Here is a 24,370-nt window from a genome sequence, read left to right as displayed (position 1 = left end):
TTTTTGCCAATAAAGCCAGTGTACTCAGAAAATGCAGCTGCTAACTATTGTAACTAGTAGTTGAATTACCTAGTGTGGTCACATTTTTGCAGGAAAATGTGCCATTTTTCCGCAGTAAGTGCACTGACAGGAGAAGTACTTGGTTAGCATAGACATTCCAGCAAAACTTGCTCCAGCAATTTAGGAAGTTACTGCTCCTAAAGGACAACCCATTTCTCTGCTGAATGCCACTCCACACAGAAGGTGTCAGGGTGAACAATATGCCTTTTTTTTTAACTTCTAGTAGTTTTACAGATGTATTTCCACCTTACTTCAAATATATTAAATCCCTGCATAAGGAAAAGGCACCCAAACTCTGAAGTAATTCAGGATATTTAATAACTTACTTATCATCAACTTACTCTATTTAAACATCAAAAGCAGGTATTATATATATATGGACTGCTTACTCACTAACCTTCTTTAGATGAAGCTGTGGAAGCCAACACAAAAATCCATTTTGTGGCAGAAGCAGTGCCACGAGGCACAATATTATTCCAGTAAGTGCCTTGAAAGAAATAACAGAGTGGTATTAGTATGAAACTCAACTGTCTATTAAAATTAGTTATTATTTCAAAAGTTACCACTTAAAAGAAATTCCATTGCAGTCAATTATTAAGTATCATCTAGACAAGATTTTCTATGCAAATCTTTTAAGACACTGTTGGAGGGGAGGAGAAAAGCTCCTCTTGACCTTTTTTCCTCCCTGTGTATATGTATACATACACATATATACGTAATACACACAAAAACACAGAAAATTGGGAATGCAGAAAGGAGGATAAGGAAGAAGTTTAATGGTCTTCCCAATTTAGTGACAAGGTTAAACAGACAGTGTTCTAGGTCTGTTATTGGTGTTTACTTGATAAAAGAAGTGTACTAAATCAAAATTCTATTCTGAGAAATATACCAAGAAAAATAAACAGTTCCTCTATTATCACTGTAAAACTGTAACATTACTGTACAATAGCTTAAAATTGCCTTCTCAGCCCAGAAAAGAAGCAAGGGTAGGTACTAAAAGTAGTAACTTGTGCATGGTTCACTTGTGGAGAATGAACTTTCCACTAAAAATATTTCCTTTTAAATGGAAAATATTTAAGCCTATATGCTAAGGAATCATTTAAGTTAATTTTTAAACATGGAATTGTTTGTTAAAGCTGCCCTGACCCACCTTGGATAATTTTTGTGGTGACAGAACTGTAGCTGTTTATTCTCCCCTATTTGTTTTTCTTAACTTAAAAATATTAGATGTAAAAGCACACCAACCTATTAAGTTTCCCTTTGCCACATGGAATTCATTTTTGCCAGAAGAGATCCAGACTCCACCACCATTAACTCCAAGGAGGCTGGGTTGACACTGAAGCTGCTGTGACCAAAATGCCATTCGAAGTTTATCAGCCACCTTCTCCACAGGTGCCTGAGCTGCTGTTGCCATTGTTTGAGTTGCCTGGATTATGGTCTGAAACAGGCTGTACTGGTCAAACACTACATAATCAGTGATGCTTACCTGGAGGAGAATTAAAAAAACAAAAAATAAAATGGGGTTTTGATAATTAATTAAGCTTTTGGGTGAACTGCAGAATCTTTCATCAGAAGCTTTTTCTTCTGTGTGTCTTCATAATAAACCAGAACCACTATTAAACATCATCTTACAACTCCCTCCTACCCAACAATCCACTTTAAATTCTGCATTTCAAGAAAGCCCTTTGTTTCGGGATGAAATCTTACACTCTCTTCCTAAAAACATACCTGAAACCTTCAAACTAAGGTGAATTTTCAGTTTCCCAAAGGAAGAGAGAAATGTGCTTAGTGCAGCAATTTAAATATCACAAAAACTTGTATGTAATAACTCCCTTACAACAACCTCATGAGCATTTTAAGTCATAAGGCAGAAGCAGGTCTAAATAAGCAACTGCCAAAGTTCTGTCATGGACAACTAGATTGGCAACACTCTGTGATACTCCTCGAAAGGAAGGAAATGTTGAAGAGTGCAAAAAGAAGAGCAGTTTGCCAATGACCTCAAAGCCAAGCTATTCATGATGCCCAAATGTAAGAAGACTTACATATGTACATCAACTGAAATTCTTCTAACTTAGATGTGCAGACAAACAAATTTTCTGTATAACTTTTTCTACCCCCTTCTTCCTCACCCTTATCTCTTCGGAAAATAAAAGAAGGCGGGAAATAGTCAGGAATTCTAAATCAACACCAGAAGTACTTGCTTTAACTGAGTTGGTTTTACCCACACAATCTGCAACTGAAGCAAGCAGCCCCAAATGGTTCAAAGAAACCTCAGCTGAATGGAAGATGTGTAATACAGGTTTTTTTGGAAGGTTACTTATTACTTATTTCATCTAGCTGAACAAAAGGCTGATACTAGATTGGACATAAGGAAGTTCTTTACTGTGAGGGTGATGAGGCACTGGAATGGGCTGCCCAGGGAAGCTGTGAATTCTCCATCCCTGGCGGTGTTTAAGGCTGGGTTGGACAGAGCCTTGGGTGACATGGTTTAGTGTGAGGTGTCCCTGCCCATGGCAGGGAGGGTTGGAACTAGATGATTTTAAGGTCCTTTCCAACCCTAACTATTCTATGATTCTACTAAAGACAAGAGACTGCATTCAGCAGCCAGACTTGAATGCTCTGCCTCAACAGCACATCCTATTGCCATTGTTAAGATACCAAGCTACATGTACCATTGATATGACCTGATAGACTATTTCTTGTGTTCTTGAAGATGGCTGTGATGCTGTTTGAGACGACCATGCAATTTTTTTCCCCCACTTTTTTACAGCAAAGGTGAAAAAGGACTTCAGCCATGGCCACACTGCGGGTTTAATATCTTGAATAAAGAGTGCTATAATATACCAAACAATAAATAGAAGCTTATCTTAGACTGTCATGGGAAAACAATGCAAATAATAAACCCAAGATGAAAGACTAAACTGAGAACAAAAAAAAAAAAAATGCCTACTTGCCACCAATGGTTATCATCTCCTTGTGGTTTCTTTGAAACTATACCAGTTCTGAACCACAGATTTCCATGGATATCCAAAGCCCATAATGTCTGCTGATCTCCAAGGGTTATGCACACTGGTTCCAAAGCTTGCATTTCACTGGAAATGCAAACAAGTAAAAAATTAAAAACCTTACTTCAAATTTATGCTTACAGTATTTTAAGGAAGCTGCTACAATGCTAACAGCAGTTCAAAATGATTGAACTCAGTGTGCCCAAGCTCAAAACCACATTTGAGTTCAAATTTTCACAGTTGTTCAGTAATTCAAATTTTATGAGTTTGCATAAGTAAAAACAATTCAACAAGAGTCCTTCCAAAAATCACTTCAGATTTGAAACTTGGATACATAACAATGTAACTAAACAAAAACTGTGTTCAGTAAATAAGAAATAAAAAGTTGTGTTCTTGAAGTTTTTGATAAAGTAACTTCATAATTGTATTTCCTCCTACTTCCTTGACCTATTCTGAGAACAATACTAGCAGTTCAAGGACCATAAATACAAAACTCAACTTAATTACATGGCAAAGATAAATGTCGAATTTAGGACTGTAAGTTTCCTGAATAAGTAAACAATTTTGAAGCTCAGAAAGTCAACAGGATCAGGTGATCATATCAGAGAATTAGAAGGTTGCCAACAATGTTATTTCTTTCAGAGAACCTTTCTCAACAATTTAAGAACAATGACAGATTGCTTTGGGCAATTTTAATACAAAGCCCAAGAACATTAACTGTACCTAAGGCGTAGGTTAAGCAGATATTTTCTTTAAATAAACTAATTAAAGTACATGTAAATTTCATATTTGAACAAGGCCCTTTTCAAGGGCTAAATATCAGGCTGGGAGGTTCTACGAGTTAAAGCTTTCCAACAGGATATTAGTAGAAGATAAAATCATATGACAACAAGAACTAGAATTTCTTCTTGTATTTGTTTCAGGCTGCTGCTATAAAAGAGACTGTATTCTAGGTTCTCAAAGCCAGCAGTAAAGACTCAGTGCTTTTAACTTTATCATCAACTAACTACTGCGAGTGTAGGTTCAAGTACAAAGCTAAATACAGATTGCCCAGAATGTTTACATAAATCTGTGACTAGGAAGTGCCTATCCAGCTCTGTAGATGACCAAGAAAATGGTGAGATTTAATCTCAGAAAAAATTCACTCACATATCTGAAGAGCTCATTAAAGCCATTATGGCACAGATTAAAGAAGCAGTATTTAATAAAAAAAGTCATATTGATAGACATTCCCATCCCTGGAAGTGTTCAAGGCCAGGTTGGATGGGGGCCCTGCCCATGGCATGGAGGTAGGAACTAGACCATCTTTCATTATATAGCAGTCAGTCATCAACACACACATGGTATGTGTATATATGAGTTCAGGTTCCACTTTTCCAAACATCAAGGAGTTCCGGGATTGAAAATAATTTTTGCGTCATCCTGCTTATGATGCTGTCCCACCACAGTGTCATTACCTGACAATATCACTCTTCCATTGCTCTCCTTCAGGACAAAAGCTGCGTACTCCCTCTCGGTACAGCAGGGCCCGCTGTTCACTCAGTGCCCACACAACATTATTTCTAGATGTAACCTGCGACAGTGGACAAGGGCAGTCAACCTTTACTGCGCGGGCACAAGGACGATCCACACTCAGGCCTAGAAATTAAAAAATGAGGATTGCTTTACAAACTTTGGCTTTTTGCAACTACAAGAGAGAAAGCTACCCAAGCAAAGAAAATAAGGAGAAGGAATATCCCTGACATGCTAAATTTTTTCATTTGATCACTATCTCCATGATTGACTGTTCTTTCTATAAACTATTAATCACTTCCTCTAATATAGCTGAATTTATGTTTTAAGAATTAAAACACTGTCCTTCAACATCCTGCAGCGCACCCAAGTCCTGTCATTTCTGTTCCTTTTCTCCCCCTAGCGTCAGTATCAAGAATCTCCGTTTATAAAACCTGTATTAGCCTTGACAGAAACACCAAAGGAAAAGGCAGTAATGGAAGAACTTTTACCCAGAACATGCTAGGGATAGAGGCAACCTGATCTGAATAGTGGCAGCAGAGCAATTACAAAAGAGCATGCAATGACAGTGTGTAGTACTGAAAGGAGACAGGTTCTGGCAGATGCACAGCTAGGTTGCACACATTTATACATATAATCTAGAGGGACAGATCTTTACAATTATTCTGCAGCTTGATTTACACAGCTGCATGTGAAACACCTCAAGAGACATATAGCCTTTGCTTAATCTTCTCCTGCTGCCAAAGCAAGTATGAACAGACTCATCTGTTTGACACTCCAAAATAGGAAATGAGCATTCTTGTTAACCTCTGAGCACACACTTCTGTTATGAAAGTTAGATAGGACAGTGGGGGAACAAAAAGATCCTGGAGAAACAATCAGCACTGGTTGCACCACATCAACAAGAAAGATAAATTGGGAATTTATTTTTGGCATCGAAGACAATTTTAGTACCCTTCAAAGAGCAGAATGTAACCGGATGTAATCACATCAATCTCTCACAGGCAAGAAAAATACAATTCAAATCTCCACAGAGCCCTGTGTGACTAGCATCAAAAGTTCACTCTTTATCACCACTATCCATGCTTGTTGTCACTATGCATATGACCTTGGGCAGGTCTCTTGATTTCTCTATAACTATTACACTCAATTAAAATAAGAGTATCTTTGAAAAGATGCTGTCCATTTAAACAGTTTTCTTATTCAAGAAGAATGTCTATAGTGTGCTACAGCAATTAAATCTACAAGAGACATTTGGAGAGTACTAGAATTAAATGGAAAATAAGTAAGAATTTTGATAGCCACTCTAAAATGTCCTGCTTTAGTGTGTCTTAATGTTTTTCTCTTGGCCAGTCCTCTTCTTACTTCTTCAGTAATTCCTTTATCATGTTATTTGTAATTTTTCTTTACCAACTCAGCTCTCTGCAAAGCCTGCATGCCCAAGAGTCCTTGATATTCTTCTCCCTTAACTCTAAAACCTGGAGCTCATTTCTTCATCCTAGGTCCTTGTATTTAGCCTGATTATTGTTTGCATAACACCTTCTTTGCATCCTCTTCTAGTCACTGAAGCAGATAAAACTAAGACTGTGAGTTCAAAGTTGCTACTGCACTATACCTTTTTTTGACTCTTGCCCCATTCACATCCCATGAGAAGGCAGCTGTAAAGATTGCTGCTCCACAGCCCATTCCATTCCTCCACTGGCTTTGCTTTCTGTCACATAAAATATGTATCACTTGTCTATACTTTCAAAGCACTTCATGATCTTCTGTCTTAGCATACCTTCCTTTTATTATCAAGTGGTACCCGTTACCTCCAATAGATCCATCCTTTTCAAAACATACAGCCTCTACTTTCTCTTACTTTGCCCCCCTCACCTGAATTTCTTCTGAAGAGCACAGTCAGTACAGAACCGGGTTGGGGGGGGTTGGCTGGGAGACACTGGTTGCTGCTCAGGGACAGGCTGGGCATTGGTCAACAGATGGTGAGGAATTGTATTGTGCAACACTAATCTTTCTTGGGTGTTATTCCTCTTCCTCTCTTTTTGTTACCTCCTTTTTTATTACAGTTATTATTGTTATATTTTACTTTATTTCAGTTATTAAACTGTTCTTATCTCAACCCATGGGTTTTACGTTTTTTCCGATTCTCCTCCCCACCCCACCAATGGGAGAGTGAGTAAGAGAGCTGGGGTTGCCAGCAGGGGTTAAATCACAAGACCTTTCCATGTCATAAATTCTCTATATTGTATGTACTCTACACGGCACAAAAAAACCCCAGAGTGGCCATGAACTGGCTTTTCCAGTCTCCTAATTACACAGTATCTCACAACTGTTTTCAACCATTTCTCAAGATAAAAAGGTTTCTCTGTGTCATGGCTGTGGATAAAAGATTAAAACAAGTTGTGACCATTCCATAGACTTGAATTCTATTAATCTTAGCTCGCAAAAATTCAAAGAGCCTGCAATTAATTCAAGTACCTGTTTGCAGATACAGATCTCCGTTTGTTCTGATAATCCAGGCAGTGTCATCACTTAAAGCTACAAACACAGCTTGGGGTAGGGCCTCATACCAGTGGCGTTTTCCTTTTATAGTTACTTTTCCACAAGCAAATGCTTTGTTAGTCTTCTGCTCAATCTTCCAGAGCAGAGCCCCTGTATGAGGAGTTAAGAGAGAACACAGTATCACTTGGCAATTACTGTAACAGCCACTTGTCCTAAACTAATGAGGGGAAAGACAAACTAGTAGCATTAAACGTAAAAGGCAAGAGCTAAAAATACAGTTTTGGGGTTTTTTTCTAAAGCAAGACCAGAACTGTGGCCAACTTTTCTACAAACATTTAACATTAGAGCATGTGTGATTTTTTAAATGTTCAAATGCAAGTCACTTCTCCTTAAAACTAACTAACACTGAAAACTAACAAACATTGAAAACTAACAAAACAAGTTCCATACAAGGGCCAAATAAGCCTACTATATTCTGCTTCTGTACTAGTTTGGTACACCCTCAGCAGACAAAGGTAAAGGGGTTAATTACAGTACTTTCACCTTTTACAAATACTAGTAATAAATCATAACTGTCCCACACTGAACTGGGCAGTGGTATTACCTTCTTGTTATGTAGCACATCACAAGCAGAGAAAACTAAGAAATGCAACTGTATAAATCCACCCTTAGAGCTTTTTCCCTCACATGAATTAGCAAGGATAGCTCAGAAAAAGAAAACCAAATGGAATTACAAACTTAACTGCTGACTGGTATCCATCCCAGTTCGTACCTGAGCAGCACATTGTCATATGAACTTCCTTTGAATAATTCCACAAAGTAACATTTGATCGCATTTTAGTGTTTGTGGTTAACATGTTCTTGGGTTACATCCACAATTAAACATGGATGCTAGAAATTGCTATGGTTTCAATTAAAAAATGGGTGAGTACCTCAAACAGAGGGATAAAAAAAGATAGAAACAACCTTTTGCCCAGTGATCTCTCAACTGCCAGTAATTTCAATCTGAAACTACCGAGGCCAAATGTCATAGATGTTAGACTATTACTTTTACTTTTCTGCAGGTATCTGGTTTTGACCACTGTTCAAGACAAGATACTGAGCTGGATGAAACTATGATCTCACCTAGTACAGCTACTCTTAAATTTTTTTGACCATATAAAGCTCAAATAGAACATCTTTCTTCTTGAAACAGACAGCAAATCTTCCCCTACAGAGAGAAGGGAATACTGATGTATGCTTTTAGAGATGACAGGGGAAGAAAAGTAGTGGCAAGGCAGGAGACTAAGTAAGGAAAATGTCTCAGAAACATGTATTTTCACACCAGTCCTGGAACAATCTGGAAAGCCAAAAATGATGCAAGATTATAACCAAAACCCATTTAATTTTAATCCAACATAATCCTCATTTCCAACCATCCAGAACAAGCTCATACGCAAATGCACCAAAAATTAAGTTTCTTTCTTTAGCCTTAAAAAATTAATCAAGAAAATAAACAAACAAACCCATGCACAAAACCAATTCTACATTTACAGGAATTTTACATTTGGGAATCATAAGCAACTCTGCAGCAAAACCCAAGGTTTGGATAGACAAAGACATCTTTGTTCACCTCTGCCTACCACTGCACTGCCACTTTTGAAGTTCATATTAATCAGGCACACAAATGTTGAAAGCTTCCCAAAATGCAATGTGAATCTGCTAGAAAGACAGCCACTTAAAAACAGAACATAGCACTGTGGTATATAGAAGTAGTGAAGATGCAGTCCTATCACCCAGTATGACTTCAAAACAACAAACAACAACAAAAACCCCAACAAAACCCACAACACTACTTTTATATTAAACAAGCCTCATACAACGCAGGTTTTGGAAATACTGTATTAAGATAATAATAAACTGCCCATGTGGAAATTATGCATGCACTGAACCATATCAGTAATCTCAGAAAAATAACCAGTTTCACCTAATTAAATAATATCCATTATTTATAAAAAGATAAGAAAGAAATGGAAATGCACAAGCATGTGCAAGTTTTGTATTTATGGGTCACAGAGAAGAGGAAGCCAACCAACCTGAAGGGGAAACTGCCACTTGCTGTACCCCCTCCTCGAACTTCTGCCACCGCAGCCCCGCAGCGGGCAGTGCGCTGCAGTACAGGCTGCCTCTGTAGTCCAGGCACCAAATGTATTTTTCTGAGACAACCAAGCTCAGGATGCCATAACCCGGGCCAGAGTACCCCATCCAGCTCTCTGCAAACTGTAGAGTTAAAACAGTGTCAGGTGTCTTCAAACTGCACAAGAAAATGGCTATATAAGCACAGCAGCTCCCACATTTTGATTTAAGAAGTGCTAAACTTAAGGTTCTTAAGTACCTTCATCAATGAATAAGTCATCAGTCAGTGTTCTCTAAGATAGTGTGCACTGTGAAATAAGACTGCCAGAACAAAAGTTTTAGCAATAAACCCCCCAACCTCCATACTGTCATCTACCTTCAAAAAGTGGAAAACCTTCTCTTATTAAAGAACACATACTTAAATACCAGATGCAAAAAGAATACATAAAAATGTACAGTCTGTCTTGTAGCCCAGTGATGAGCAAAGGTAACAAGATAGCTGGAGTGCAGACAGCTAAATATCCAACTCTGATATTTCCCATATGGCAAATGAGCCACATATTGCAGAAATTTGGTTTACAGACTGCCAGCTTAAATTTTGATAGCTTGCATGAGGTCATGTAAGCAGTGCATACATGCCCTATAACGCAAGCATCTGTGCAGCTTTCCTAAACTTTCCAGAGACTAAGAATATCATAAACTGAAATTAAGAAGTCTTCTATACTTCGGGGTTGCAGTTGTTATTAGATAGGAAACCATCAACTTACAACTCAACCTTTGCCAACAAGTATTTGCTTGATCTCAATACAAGGCTGTTACAGATTTTAAAAGAAACACAACCCCCAACCTAGAAAAACTGTATTTCCTTCATAAGACTTCTGCTAAAACTCCTAGTGGTTTTGGCAATTTTGCAGATTTTATAATTAATTTTAGTACTTCTTTTCTATAGTTCATATGTGAATTACTATTTCTGGAAACGCACATCCACAAAATAACAGTGAAGGAAAGACGGATAACAGAAAAAGGCATTTAAAATGAATTTAAAAGAAATTTAAAATAACATTTTAAATAGTACTAACTGCTATCTAGGGCACAAGGGAAGACTAATCCTTGTTCTGAGTATTTGCAAGTAAAACAATCCTTAACCAGGGCCAGCCATGTGAGATAATGAGCATTAATTCCCCATGAATTCAGTTGAAAATGGGAACAGCATCACGGAGAGTTTGGGCTACTGGAGATCCAAACAAGGAGCAGACTTTGACTTGATTTTACTGTTCACTCTTTGATGGATGGGTTTATGATGGCATTTTTGTTGAGCTGGGAATAATACAGACAGTGCAGCTTCTTCACATTGTAAGCACACATCAACCTTTCTAAAGTCAGATACATCCCATTTTGTAAGAGTTACAGTACGTATTGCTGTTTGGCTTTATGCTTTACTTGTTTACTCATATCAGGTAAGAAAAAAATTGCTTTCCTGAAGTAGTAAAGGATTGCAATTACATGAATGTTTCTTTCAAAATGCTGCAATTATGTATTTTAACTAAATAGAAGAAATATACCTGATCAGATTTTAACAGCGCCATTTCATCTGGGCTTTTCTTGGCCACATCCTGGGAACCAGGCCCAGCACCAACTTCAGGCATGCTGGTCTCTGAGGATGAATACGGTAATCCATGCCCATAAATATCCTCTTCATCACTAGAGGCAGATTTCTCAGTCTTACTGTCATGAGTGCCTCTTACCCATTCAGCAGTGCTAGTATTAGATTTAGCTTTGATTGCACCTTGAATATTCCACCCAGAAATGGAAGTGTTATTGGAATAAACATGGTTACACGTGTCAAAGTGGAGTACAGAAGGATCTGACAGAGCGCTGTGTATTAGAGAGAGTTGTTGTTGGTCTTCCCTACCAGTTTCATCACTTTCCTTTGGTGTCAGTGATGTCTGAACACCAAGTGCACTGTCACATTCCAAAAGCATTTGGTCTGTGAGGTCTGGCTCTTCAAAAGATTTTTCAGTATCCTCCAGCTTCATTTTATCTAGATTTTCATCTATTTTACACAATGTAGAAAAATCCTGCTCCTCCTCTTGGTTCAGCTTTCCAAGACAGCATTCATTGCTTACAGAAACCTTGCTACTGTTACATTCACCATCAACACTGCTTGTCAAGTCTTCTGTGAGGACTAGAGGAGAGTCAGATGTCAAAGTATCTATAACAGCTGAAGTACCCATGCCACTGTCACTGTTTGGAAGTTTCTGTACATCAATCGTATCTCCATTTTCTTCATTAATTAGTACAGTTGCAGACTCAGGAGACTGTAGGACACTGAAAGTTTCCGAACCATTATCTTCTTGCAAGATGGTATGGGACTCTACGCTACACGTGCTTTCCTGATCTGGAGATCCAGTACTCAAACGGTCAGTGCTGCCACTCATTAGGCTGGAAGTGATGGAAAAGGAGTCTGCATTTAAAGAATGCGGACTATCACCAGATAGCTGACGCTCATAAACTGGTGTTTCTTCCAGAGAGCTGTGGTTCTTCCTGGTCCCACTTTCTGTTCTCATAAAACAAAATGAGTGAGAAATAAAATTAATAAAATCTATTAAATTTTGATGCAAAGTAAGAAACTAATATTTTTATCATTGGGGGAAGAATGGAGTTAAATCTAAATTTTGACTAATTTTTTTTAACTTCAACACTAAATATTACATATAAAGCCAAAATAGTCTTACTAGCAAAACATTTTAAAGTTGTAACACCAACACAGTAAACAATTAAACCCATCAAGTACTCACACTATTTTAACAAAACAAAAGGCATGGCAAAGACATTGTCAGATATTCTAAATGGGATGATTTAGAACAGATTCTATATAATTCCAACATAAAACTCAAGTGGAGTCCACTGTATGTTACCATTAACCCATACATTAGAACCTTAAGCATGTTTAAATAAAGGAGAACAAAGTTAAAAATATAAAACAAATACATGTAAAAAATTTAATCAATTTATCACTTTCAAAACAGGCTTTTATCTTAAACATAAATGGTCCATCACAACCACTCAAGTATCTCAAGAGCATGGCAATACAATACAAACAAAGCATGGCAAACACACACACTCCTTTGCGTGAAACATAAAAAGCAACATGTTCTAATAATGAGCAGTGGCAGGGAAAGTTCTGCTAGACCTACCTTGTTTCTTCTTTTTTTTCTTTTTCACTTTAATTGGCTTTACAATGAGTTCTTGATCGAAATCTTCGGAACTGATTGTGCTGAACCGTTGTGAAGAAAGCTGACATTCTCTCTGAGCTTCTGAAAATTGGTCTGCACATACCATAAAGCTAGAGCCACTGTCCACAGAATTTACTGAACTGCTCCTGCTTCTTGTTTCACTTACTACAGAGCAGCCCCTTTTTCTTGTTTCGTTGCTCACGTCTCCCACTCTATCAAAACTTTTCTCCAATAGCATTGGAGTTTCCAGCTCATCTTTCACTAAGGAATCAGAGTCATTTTTATCACCACTAACTGAAGGAGAAGTAACCATTTTTTTATCTGTTTCCACTAAAGGGCTAGATGATACAGATGCACCTATTGATAAGAAAAGAAGATCTATGCAATGGAAAAATATTTTAAGTTCACAACATTTCAAATACATATATGCACACACAGAGTGTATATTCATATAACTAAATCTATAGGAAATTATTTTAGTAAAAGAAATACCTCAAAGCCTGTATCAAACTTCAAGTAGTAAAATTCTGAATTTATGTTTATGTATGAAGAATGATAAAGGTCTTTAGCTTGGAAGACCCAACTGTATCACACACTGAAGTACCACCCTGTATCTTTAACTTCTTAATTCAAACACTCAGTATCTTGAAAAAAATCAAGGAGAATTTACCAGCTAAACTACTGTGGTAATTAGAATATAATATAATTCAAGAAGGCTCCTTTCAAACTCTACTTGGAAGTTAGGATTAAAATAATAAACACCACCTAGAAGTTTGGAAGCAAAGAACTGCTTAAGTGACTAAAGCTATCAGTACTTGCTTGCAATGATAAGAAAGATAAGCTCTCTAGCATTCAGTGAGACTTCACAGCGTATTTACTAGCATTTTGCTAATAGAAAGCTGAGATGGAGTATTTTAAACGCATAAGCAGTCTTCAGTGATATAATACGCTGGATAACGGTGTTTACAATCTTTATGACCAAGAAATCAGAAAGCACCATCATTAAGAAAGTATTATTAATCCCCTTTAGAGAGATCTAGTAATACAGATGCTGAACTTGGATGGCAACAAATAAGAAAATAAACCCTCAAATAATTTTTGGAATTTCAGTGAGTGTTCTTTGGGGGTTTTGCCAGTTCTTTTTTCACTGCTGGGAAGGTTAAGATTTCCTCTGGAATGTAGGTGGTTCAGAATCAACATATTCAGGTATCTCCAACCCAGATAATTGAGATTGATCAGTAAAGAGATAACCCTAATCAGGAATACAGATTGCTTTGCGTTATTGTTTAGAATAAGTTCTCAAATACACAGATTAGACATGCCTGGATGGTGCTGATCCACTCTCAGAGAAAAGGAACAACAATTAATTTCTTAGTGCTCCTATTCTCACTGCAGCCAAAACCAAAAGCTCAGATGATTAGATAAATCAGATCTCTAAATATAACCTGTAGAAACTGGCAAATAACTCTACAGAACCTGGAAGGTTTTTGTAATAAGACGAATGTTTTTTGTGTGGGGTTTGTTTTGTTTTGGGTAGGGTTGGATTTTTTTGTTTGGCTGGTTTGGGGTTTTATATTAAAAAGTACAATAGGCACCATGTTCCATGAGGTACATATTAAAGTTTGCTGATCTATACAAACCTATTGATGATACTCCTTCAGGTCTACTTGAAATTCGTATTATGTCTCTATCTCCCTTTAAGAAAAAAATCTCATTGTTGGTGCAGGACACAGACACGATATCACCATATCCTTCCAAGCCACCAATCAAAGCCTATAAAAAGAATCAACACAGAAAGAAATAATTGGCATCAAATTTACATACTCTTAACAAAAGCATTCACTGGAATTTAATCAACATGTATTGTTAGAGAATAAAGACATTATCTTATAAAAATAAAATAGAAAAAAGAAACAGGAAAGCACCCTTTAATCATGATGTAGCTCCTTTTTGTACTAATTTTAATTCCATAGCTCTATTCATTTTCTCTGTCCAAACTAGCAGCAACAGTATAACAAATTAACATATAATTTGGGGACAGAAAAAAGAGCCACAGTACAAATGTAGCTTTAGACAAAAAGATACTAGCTCCTACTCACTTTCATATGCTCTTTTAAGAAAACAAAATAGTGAATAGCTTATTCTATACCAAATAAAATGTAACACTTGTTTTTTTTGCAGATACCAACAGTAATAGAAGGGAAAAAATAAACAGTTCCAGGCACATTTTATAGACCTAAAAAGCTTTTTGCATTACTGCATTTTTTATATATGTTTTGCTATGTATCAGAATTGATTGTGAAGTTAACACCTGGACTGAAAGCTTTAAATATATTTAATTTTTATACATAATATACCAAGCTAGTTTGTGACTATATCACTGCAATGATGACTTGAATGGGGAGAGAATAAAGGCTTCTTTGTTAGGTTTAAATATGGATTTAAATCATCAAAGTGTAATGGATAACCCAAAGAGAGTTTCATGGCATGGCATGGCATGAACAAAACCAAGAAAAAACACACAGCCATGAGATTAATCTACCTGGTTCACAGTGTCTAGTAAGTAGATGCTGTATTCATTCCAGGTCAGCACCCATCCTTCTCGGAAAAAGCACGAAACAAGCCCAAGGTGTTTCTCTGGGAAGCTGTAACTTCCTCTGTCAGGCGGTTCCAAACGAGGATACAGTTCAAAAGTTTTTATTCCTCCAGCAAATACATCTTTCAGTAAGAATGTGGCCTGAACAGTTCCGTGAACATCAGACTTCCAGAGACGAAGCCCAGGTCTGGCAGCAAATAGCGTCAGGTCACTCTGTTTACACAGACCAGGTATAAAACATGCTCCAAATTTGCCAGTGCTAAAATGCAAAAGAAAAATTCATTTTGAAAGCTATGTACTCAACTTAGACTAAAAAAAAAAAAAAAAGAAAAAAGGCACAAATTTACAATTGCAAATTAACAAAAATAACTTTGAAGTATTCAGTCAAATGTCTGAAATACAAATTTGGTTACAGTAAGACAAGAACAGTGTTCTCAAATAACAAGTTTTCCCTTTCTTCTAGATGTCAGACACTGTATCTATTAGGTAAGTTAAATGACTCCTCCTATCATCTTCATAGCCTTAACAGTATATTGCCCATCTCAAAAACCCTACGATGCATTCATCCTTCTCCCAGAATTCATAAAAACCAAGCAAAACACTACAAACTACTGTTAAGAAACTGACTACCTTGACTTGCAAGAAGCACTCGAGGAAAGACCTCAACTGTTAAAATCTTCATCTTTGATGCATAAAACCACCATTACTATCACCCAACAAAAGCCCTTGTACACAAGACGGTCTCTGGCATTCCTCTTACTATTCACATCCTGTATGAAAGATACATTATAAATCTTCTTTCAAGAGTCATTTTGCTTTACTTCTAGATATAGTCATGCTGTTCTAAGACTGTGTTCCCCCTTCCTTCATATCCAAGAAAGATTGCCCAACAGAAGATGCCAGAAAGTCATACAAGAAGTTCCTAGCCTTCAAGTCAACTTTAAGTGCTTGCTATACATTTTCGCTTTGAAGACACTTCAGTGAGTATAAGAAAACTTTGGATACTGACTTGGCTTTTGCATCAGATATTATATCATCCGTAAGAGGGACCCGATTACAATGCTTGCTCACACCAAGTGACAGTAAACCAAGAGAGACACTAAACTGCAGAGGACGTTTGGCAGTGATTTCAGTCTAAAAACTGGGAAAACATCTTAAATATTTCTGCATAATAGTGGCCTGAAAATATGACTTTGACATATTTGTAAATTGTCATTCATGTCTGAGCACACATAGCTACTGTAACTTTTTATGAGCGGATTGCTGTGTGGTATTAATTTCTCTTTCCGTAATTCACTCTAAAAATCTAGAATTAATACATGTGCCTGCATCAAGATTTTATGAGGGTTACTTTTTTCTGGGCTGTGTTCCAACTTGCTTGACAGATCTCTCTTCTGTGTAAAAAAGTAGAGTTCGTTGTAAAGTAGACACAAGCAGCACTTTCTGGTTGTAATCCAACTGGACAATTGAAGATGGCTCTTCCAATACAAGGTTGGAGTTGCAAATACCCTTTTAAAGACACGTGCAATTGACAAGAGTCAACCTTTCTAAAAATGTAAGGTAATAACTAACACTTTGAAGAAATTAACAAACCAAAGAAAGAGAAAATAAACAAACAAACATACTGTTGCACAAATTTCACTTAAAGAATATGGAGCTCCTTTATGCAGATAGGAGGGGAGTTAGACTGCATGTACCACAGTGGCACACTACACAATTCAGTTTCTCTTGGAATACTAGCTAACACATTTCAGTTAAAATCAACAGAACCTTCAGGACATATTTTTTCCCTTGTTCTCCACTGCCAGGTCATACATGCTGACTCAATCACTACATCTGGAGATGTTAAACCTTTCTGTCAAATCAAATAAGGGAAAATCATAGGTTTGAATGGCTGCTCTTTAACCTTTTCTCCCACATAGAAATTCAAGTTAATACTTATTTTGTTGACATCCCAGGCCTGTATTAATTAACAAGACAGTAAAAAAGTTCCATTTACTGGTAATATTACAGTCACCCAGTAGAACCCAAATATTACTCTCATTCTACACTCTAAACTGAGATGCTGAACAATTACAGAAAAAAATTACTAACAGATTCTGAAAGATTCAATATAGTGAGCCAGCAACATCACACCATTCAAAAGTACCCTTTCCTAACAAAGGATAAAGCACTGACTGAAGGAAGATGTGATAGACATTTCAGGCAGAAATGGGATGAAGTAAGAAGGATCACCACTTTTGGGTTTATATTTTGTTTTTTAAAAAGGTAAGGCAGTTTTGAAGAATATCCAACAGTTGACTGCTTGGGTGCATGCACAACTGGCCAAGAGTATGCATGCCAATATGATTGTTCAAATAAATAAGTGATACTAAAGAATCAACTAACTGCTAAATATTTAAACACACAAGCATCCTTTCAAAAAAATTGTGAATGGAAACTGAGGTCTCTATAATAAACGCTCACCTGGTCTAGATCTAGGGCAGAGTAGACAATCTTCCCTTTGTCATCCCCAGAGAATAATTTCATTCCATTGGGACTCCAAGCTAACGCTGTAATGCTACTTTTGTGAATACCAGCAACATCAAATCTCCGAAGCTGTGAAACAATACAAAAGCAATACAAGAATGAAAGGAAGAGAAAATGGAGATATAAAGCCCTTTCTCAGTGACTCTTATAAACTGGAGAACAAATATGAAAGTGCAGGTCATTCTAGTTTTTATTTAGCACAAAAACCTAAACTATAAAAAGCCCCCCACCACTGAATAGCTCGGCCAGTTACTATAAATAAGGAATTTTTCAAAAGCATTTTTGATTAAATATATCTTTTGCAATGAAAAGCATGCTTTAAGATTATTGCTTTTATAAGCTTAACATATGTAGCCTAAAACATATTCACAGATCAGGCAAAAATTCCCTGGTTTTCGCTATTACCAAAAAAAAAAAAAAAAAAAAAAATAAATCACAGTAACACTCAACTAGGATTCACCATACTAAACCTCAGAGAAGTTTAGCCAAATACAAAGATTTACCTGTTTGTTTCTTCCAGGTAATGAAGACACAAGCTGAAAAACTGCAACCCGACCTGAGGCTGTACCAACAGCAACCAGATCATCAAAACAACTCAACAGCTTTACAAAAGTAATAGATTCACACTTCCCCTGTTGAAAAAAACCATACATAAAACTCACAAAGTTAATGACACACAAACAGCAGCTCAATTCTGAGAAACTCAGCTTTACTAGAAGAGTCAAAAACTTAATATTTACCTCAAAATTGTACTTTTTCATCTGGTTTAATTGTCTGCAGTAGAGATAAAGCATTCCAATGCTGCTCCCCACAGCAATGTAGTCTCCATTGGTATCGAGTGCTGTGAGGTATACCACAATAGAGCGAAAGCCTTTTTGGATCTTTGCAGGAATGGCATTGAGAAGATAATATAAGGGACAAAACTCCTTAAATATAACTGGTGAAGCCACAGATGCCATAGCAAGCATTGGCAGCAGCAATTTTAAGGCTGAAATAAACACATCTACTTGACCACATAAGGAAATCTGAAAGAGAAAAGCAAAAGACATATCATTAGCTTTTTTGGAAAGAGTAAATCTTAACAGAAACCAAACATTTAGCAAGTAGGGATGCAGAAATTATCAGATTCTGTTCTGTACAAAGAAAAAGCAAGTTAAACTTTTCTGGTGAAAGTAAGTTATTCTTAGAAGAATCTTCCTTAAGAATAAGCTTATTTCTTCGGTTCAGCCAGTATCCAAGGATGTATGATAACCCCTAAATCTGGGATAACCACTCTTTCTTGCAGCTGTGAGCTCATCAAAGCGGAGTTCAAATGCAGCATTTCTTCTCATCTGGTTACTGAAAGAACTGAAAGGGCTCTAACAACAAACAATCCACTTTTTAGTCTATCTGCAAACTCTACCCTCCCTCTTTCCAGTACTTAGAGCACAGAAAACAGACAGTGCTGAAATATCAAAGTGTCAAACTAGTGTTTACGCTCAACTCCTTAATGCCATGCACCCCATGGTTGAGGAACAATTCAGTTAGAGCTACATCTGCTACGTAATCAAATAACAACCAAAAGATAAGAATAGTGTGGGAAGAGAGGGGCAATGCAAAGATGAAAGAAATCCCAGTTTGACAGACACAGGTAATATCCATGTAGCAACTGAATTTACAGAGATTCAGAGCAAACAGAAAAAAGCACCATATATTCATGTTTCCGTTTATGGTTAAGCAAATAACTTCATGCTGATGAGTGACACTGTAAATATTCTTAGATACCAGAATCTTAGTGTAACAGAAACAACGATTATGTTTGTTTTCAAGAAAAAAATGTAGTGAGAGCTCATCATAGTAATAATGTACTAGGATCTTCAGAAAAAAAGCTGATATGACCATGATATATGTAAAAATATTTTAAAAAAATTAACTAAACACAGTAATTTTTCACACCATGGGTTCAAAGCCTTGACAAGAACATTTTGCAGCAGTAGCTACTCTCCTCATGGATGACTCTGGAACACAGCAAAGGAAAGAAACCTTTACTTCTTGAATTTTGCCAGGAGCAAAAATGGTTTAGGATATGCCAAAAATACCTGCAGTTTTCCGAGACAAGAATTCTGGATTTCTACAAACATAAAAGTTTTCTATGATTGTTTAAGCCTGTAACATTGATGATTTCCTGAAATTTCAGCAGTTATAACTTCCTTAGCGAAATGAAAACCAGAAATAGTCCAATTGACATCAGAAACACTTCTAAATGCTCAAAACTATTCTGTAAGGTATTTCTACTGCAATTTGTGTGATATGTCCTATTGTGCCTTGTTTTTATTTCTCTAAGGATGGAATATGGTATTTGTTTGGCAGTTTTACATATTGCTTACGGTATAAATCAACCAAATTAGAAAAAATATATATATATAGCTGCTCCAGTTTTATATCTCCACTACTGTGAGAAGCTCTGAGGTCTCGATTTTCAAACTATTCCAGTTATTGTGCAAGAGGATTCAGCATGCTGGCTTTGGGCCCTGCAACACTTGCTGTCAACATACAATTCCACTAAATCCAAAGTGATTACTTGCATGACATTACCCATTCAAGCCCATGTTAGACAAGACTGCAGGAATTGGTTACTGGAGCTGTATTTCGTGTTACAAAAACTGTCAGTAAATGAGATAGCAGCTCTTATTACATGTTCTTAACTGAGATAATTTCTAAGATCTAGCAAGCAGTAAAATTTAATTCCACTCTCCTCCAGTGTTTACTACCTGTCATGACACCTATTTCATAAAATATTACAAGGATTAGCTGATTAATGTGTCCCAGCTATTTCTGAATGAAGAGTTCATTTCAGAGTTGTTTACTAAGTGTTGTGGTTTAACCCCAGCCAGCAACTAAGCACCTCTTGCTTGCACCCACTTCACCTCAGTGGGATGGGGAAGAGAACTGGTAAAGAAAAAGCAGGGAAACTCGTGGGCTGAAATAGAGAGACAGTTTTGTAGGTAAAGCAAAAGCTGTGCATGCAAGCAAAGCAAACCAAGGAATTCACTCATCACTTCCCATCAGCCAGCAGGTGTTCAACATCCCCAGGAAAGCAGGGCTCCATCACGTGTAAGGGTTACTTGGGAAGCCAAATGCCGTAACTCTGAACATACCCCTTTCCTTCCTTCCTCCCTTGACTTTATGTGCTTAGCATGACAACATATGATATGGAATATGCCTTTGGTCAGCCGGGGACAGCTGTCCTGGCTGTGTCCCCCCACAACTCCTTGTGCACACCCAGCCACTTGCTGGGAGGGGTGAGGAGCAGAAAAGGACCTGACTCTGTATAAGCAATGCTCAGCAATAAGGAAAACATCTTTGTGTTGCCAATATTGTTTCCAGCACTACTGTGAAGAAAATTAACTCTACCCCAGCCAAAACCAGCACATTAAGTTAACAAAAAACATCACTGCATCACTATTTACAATATTTTCACACACCATCTATTTCCTATCCTATATTTTGGGTCTTCTGCCCTTTCTGTCAGCATTTACTACTTCCTGTCTACAGTCAACTAAATTAAAAGAGAACCTACTGCTAAAGTCTGTTGTTTGCTGTTCCGCACATGCTGCTTTGCCAGTTTAGTAATTTTTACTAGCTGCTTTTTTGTTTTGTTTTTCTTTCGTTTTTCTAATAAAATAAACCCCAGCCTTTGTCCTGAGTCTCACTGTAAAAATCTTCCTTTGTCTCATCTCAACTTCTGCCACTCCCCAGCTACTGCCTCATGAATTTCACATATTTTGGTTAAGTCCCCTTTGTCACTCCTACAATTCACATCTGTCATCATTCGAAGCAGTTCTTTTAGCTGGAACCATCTCATACTCCACAGTTGCCAAAGGACCCTGCAAGTCCTAAAAATTCATTCTCTCTCTTAAGTTTTCATCACCTACCTTCCAGCTCAACTATACTGCTAAAAACACAGGAATTCATTACAAACTATGGAATTATGGAAATCTGTATTATCCAGAAAAAGATTATTACTTTTTCCTCTACAACAAACAACTCTATCTGCAACCTGATGTATGTTTTGTAAGTTTGCACTTTTTTTAAAAATAGAACAAAAAAAGGGGGGGGGGCAGTCTGTTAGGGTTCCCCTCCTCAAAAAAAATGGGAGGAATTATTTCTTGTCGTATACTAAGTTAACTTAAAAAACAAACAAACAAAAAACTGAATGAAACCTGCTGCCAGGTTAGGGCTCCCACTCTTCTCAAAATCCATATACAATATATGATTTCCATATTCTCTGATGGCAAAGTTGAAAGTTGTAAAAAAATGTAAGTAAGTTTTGTTCTCTATAACCCATTCACTCCGTGCAATCAAAAAAAGGTATTAATAAACTGTAATTTCTTACCATCATACACAAACCAGTTTCACCTTGAGCAGCTTAGAGACTTACAATACACTTGCACTGCTTGTGTGAAAACATCTAACTGAAAGCTCAAAAAAGGATTTTACTAAAAATACTGCTAATTAAGCAATTTTATCTAACCCCCCCCCCAAAAAAAAAAAAATTATAAAGGAATAGAGAACCGCAATGTGGTCTACATATTCAAAAAGTCTTCAACATCCCCCTAATCACTGTTGTGTATCACATGCAGTCTCTTTATTAACAGATTGTTTGTTATCTGGTTTTCCTGCTTCATTAATCAAAGGCAAACAGTCAATATAATCTATTTTCTCAGCCAGATTCCGGAATTGGATGCACATCTTCACCCAGTGTCAGCCACAGTTACTTTGAAATACATAACAGCCATACAGGGCAAATCAGCTTGGGATAAGCAGCTATCCTGCAGCAGAGATAAAGGAGAGAAAAATACCTTATGTTGCACATCAAAAACAATCACCAGGCAGAAAGTCCTTCTCAACTCGCAGAGTCCACAACAAGCTTTTAACTATTGCATTCAAGGTCATATTTTGAAAAGGAAAGTTCTATTTTAATTTTCTCTAGCCTCAGAAGCAGGAATGAGGCTCAGGGCTGCCTAACAGAGGCAATGAAAGTGAGAGGTAATTCTGTGGTTAAACAGATAGGCAATGGTTAAAGATTCAGTGCTAGGGTACGCCAGATCGACTGCAGGAAGCTAAAGCTGTCCCTGCATTTCCCTAAGGCCAAGTGTCCTGTCTGTACAAAAGGGACAACAGCTCTGTTTGGTTTTTTAATTCTTTGGCATAAAAACTTAAATTTAAGCTCTTTGCAGTATAGACAAAATCACATATATATATGATGAGGGTTAAACACAACAGTCTCTGATCTCAGCTCGACCTTGCCAGCTAAGAAGAAAAGTGGTTTTATTTTCTAATACTCCTCACCTTTTTACCCTAAGAGCAGGCCACCCAGCTGCCACATCTCCAGAGAGCTGCCAAGCAGCAGGAGAACACAAATTCATACCTGCTGAAGGGGCTCTGCTCTCATGCTTCCCCGTTGTGGGCAGAGGAGCAGCCAGCGCACAGGTGGCAATTACTATGCAACACACACATAGAACCATAGAACGGTTTGGGTTGGAAAGGACCTTAAGATCATTCAGTTCCAGCTGCTGTCATGGGCAGGGACACCTTCCACTAGACCAGGTTGCCCAAAGCCCCGTCCAACCTGGCCTTGAACACTGCCAGGGATGGAGCACTTATCACCTCTTTGGGCAACCTGTGCCAGCGCCTCACTACCCTCACAATAAAGAACTTCTTCCTTATCTCTAACCTGAACTTCCCGTATTTAAGTTTAAACCCGTTGCCCCTTGTCCTACAGTCCCTGATGAATAGTCCCTCCCCAGCATCCTTATAGGCCTCCTTCAGATACTGGAAGGCTGCTCTGAGGTCTCCACGCAGCCTTCTCTTCTCCAGGCTGAACAGCCCCAACTTTCTCAGCCTATCTTCATATGGGAAGTGCTTCAGCCCCCCCATCATCCTCATGGCCTCCTCTGGACTTACTCCAACATTGCTTCACACAGTTCATAAGTGGTGCATTTCTGGTTCAGAAGGGTTTATTGGGGGAGGACAAAAAACCCAAACAAAAAACCAAACCTGGATAATACAGATGGAAAGTTCAGAAAAAGAGGCATCTGGGGTCACTGCACACGCAGGTATGCCAAATGAGGGCAGTGAAAACCAAGCTTTACTCACTGAGGGTCTTCGGACACCTAGTTTCTCTACGAAATTTTCCTTCCTTAAATGCATTACTACATTCTGGCAGACGTTTCAAACCATTCCTTCCTAATACGCTGCTTTCCAGCATTCTAAGGGTTGCAGCTCCCGGCAGGTAAGAATACAGCCGCGAACTCCAGGACAGACTGCCAGCAATGCCACCTCGCTCTCCGGCTGGATTTACCTCAGCTTATGCCGGATTTACCACCCTGACCCAGAGCTCCAGCCGGGCCGGGAGGTCGCCAGAGGATGGCAAAGCTCCTCCAGCCGCTCCGCGGGCGCCTAACTCGGCCCCCGCCGCCCTCCCCAGACACTACCGTGCACCCTCACGCCAGCTCTACCCAAAGACGAGCCTCCGAGAGGCGGGCGGGAGAGCTGACCCGCTTCCCCTCCCCGCGCCGGGCTCACCCACTCAGCCCAGCTGCAACAGGCAAGCACGGCAGGCCCCGCTTACAGCGACCAGGGAGGGGAGCGAGAGACCAGGGCAGACCCTCAGGCGGCTTTCCCCCATCCCCACGAAAGACGCGGCTCCGCTCACCTCCTCAGGAGCGCGGAGCGACTATAGCTACTGCCGGTGGGTAGACGGAAAGATGGAGCGAAAGCCCCGTCGCCCAAGCCCTACAGCAGCGGCGGCGCCCCGGCTGCCTGCGCCGCTC

General features: G+C 38.3%; 1 protein-coding gene across 7 annotated transcripts in view; it reads right to left on the bottom strand.

Moving 5' to 3' along the window:
- Nucleotides 1-24,360, bottom strand: part of TECPR2 (tectonin beta-propeller repeat containing 2) — a 45,616-nt gene extending 21,256 nt beyond the window's left edge. For 5 of the 7 annotated variants that reach the window (XR_013957079.1, XR_013957080.1, XR_013957081.1 and 2 more), the window contains exons 1-15: nucleotides 24,253-24,360; nucleotides 18,296-18,580; nucleotides 18,059-18,187; nucleotides 17,493-17,624; nucleotides 16,378-16,535; nucleotides 14,973-15,285; nucleotides 14,071-14,203; nucleotides 12,392-12,808; nucleotides 10,757-11,751; nucleotides 9,155-9,338; nucleotides 7,056-7,229; nucleotides 4,523-4,703; nucleotides 3,011-3,152; nucleotides 1,306-1,546; nucleotides 458-547 (exon numbers count right to left, since the gene is read on the bottom strand). Coding sequence is in view for 4 of the 7 variants with exons in the window: in XM_080619812.1 (XP_080475938.1) it covers nucleotides 458-547; nucleotides 1,306-1,546; nucleotides 3,011-3,152; nucleotides 4,523-4,703; nucleotides 7,056-7,229; nucleotides 9,155-9,338; nucleotides 10,757-11,751; nucleotides 12,392-12,808; nucleotides 14,071-14,203; nucleotides 14,973-15,285; nucleotides 16,378-16,535; nucleotides 17,493-17,624; nucleotides 18,059-18,187; nucleotides 18,296-18,523 (3,517 nt within the window). In the remaining 3 variants the exon portion in view is untranslated. The remainder of the gene's footprint in view (nucleotides 1-457; nucleotides 548-1,305; nucleotides 1,547-3,010; nucleotides 3,153-4,522; nucleotides 4,704-7,055; nucleotides 7,230-9,154; nucleotides 9,339-10,756; nucleotides 11,752-12,391; nucleotides 12,809-14,070; nucleotides 14,204-14,972; nucleotides 15,286-16,377; nucleotides 16,536-17,492; nucleotides 17,625-18,058; nucleotides 18,188-18,295; nucleotides 18,581-24,252) is intronic. The other 2 variants (XM_080619813.1, XM_080619814.1) reach the window with 2 other exon arrangements.
- Nucleotides 24,361-24,370: the final 10 nt, after the last annotated feature.

The sequence above is a fragment of the Psittacula echo genome (genome assembly GCF_963264785.1).
Source record: "Psittacula echo genome assembly, chromosome: 5".
In the NCBI taxonomy this organism is placed as follows: Eukaryota; Metazoa; Chordata; class Aves; order Psittaciformes; family Psittacidae; genus Psittacula; species Psittacula echo.
Note: the sequence above shows the minus strand (reverse complement) of the source record. Positions and strands in the feature narration are given on the sequence as shown.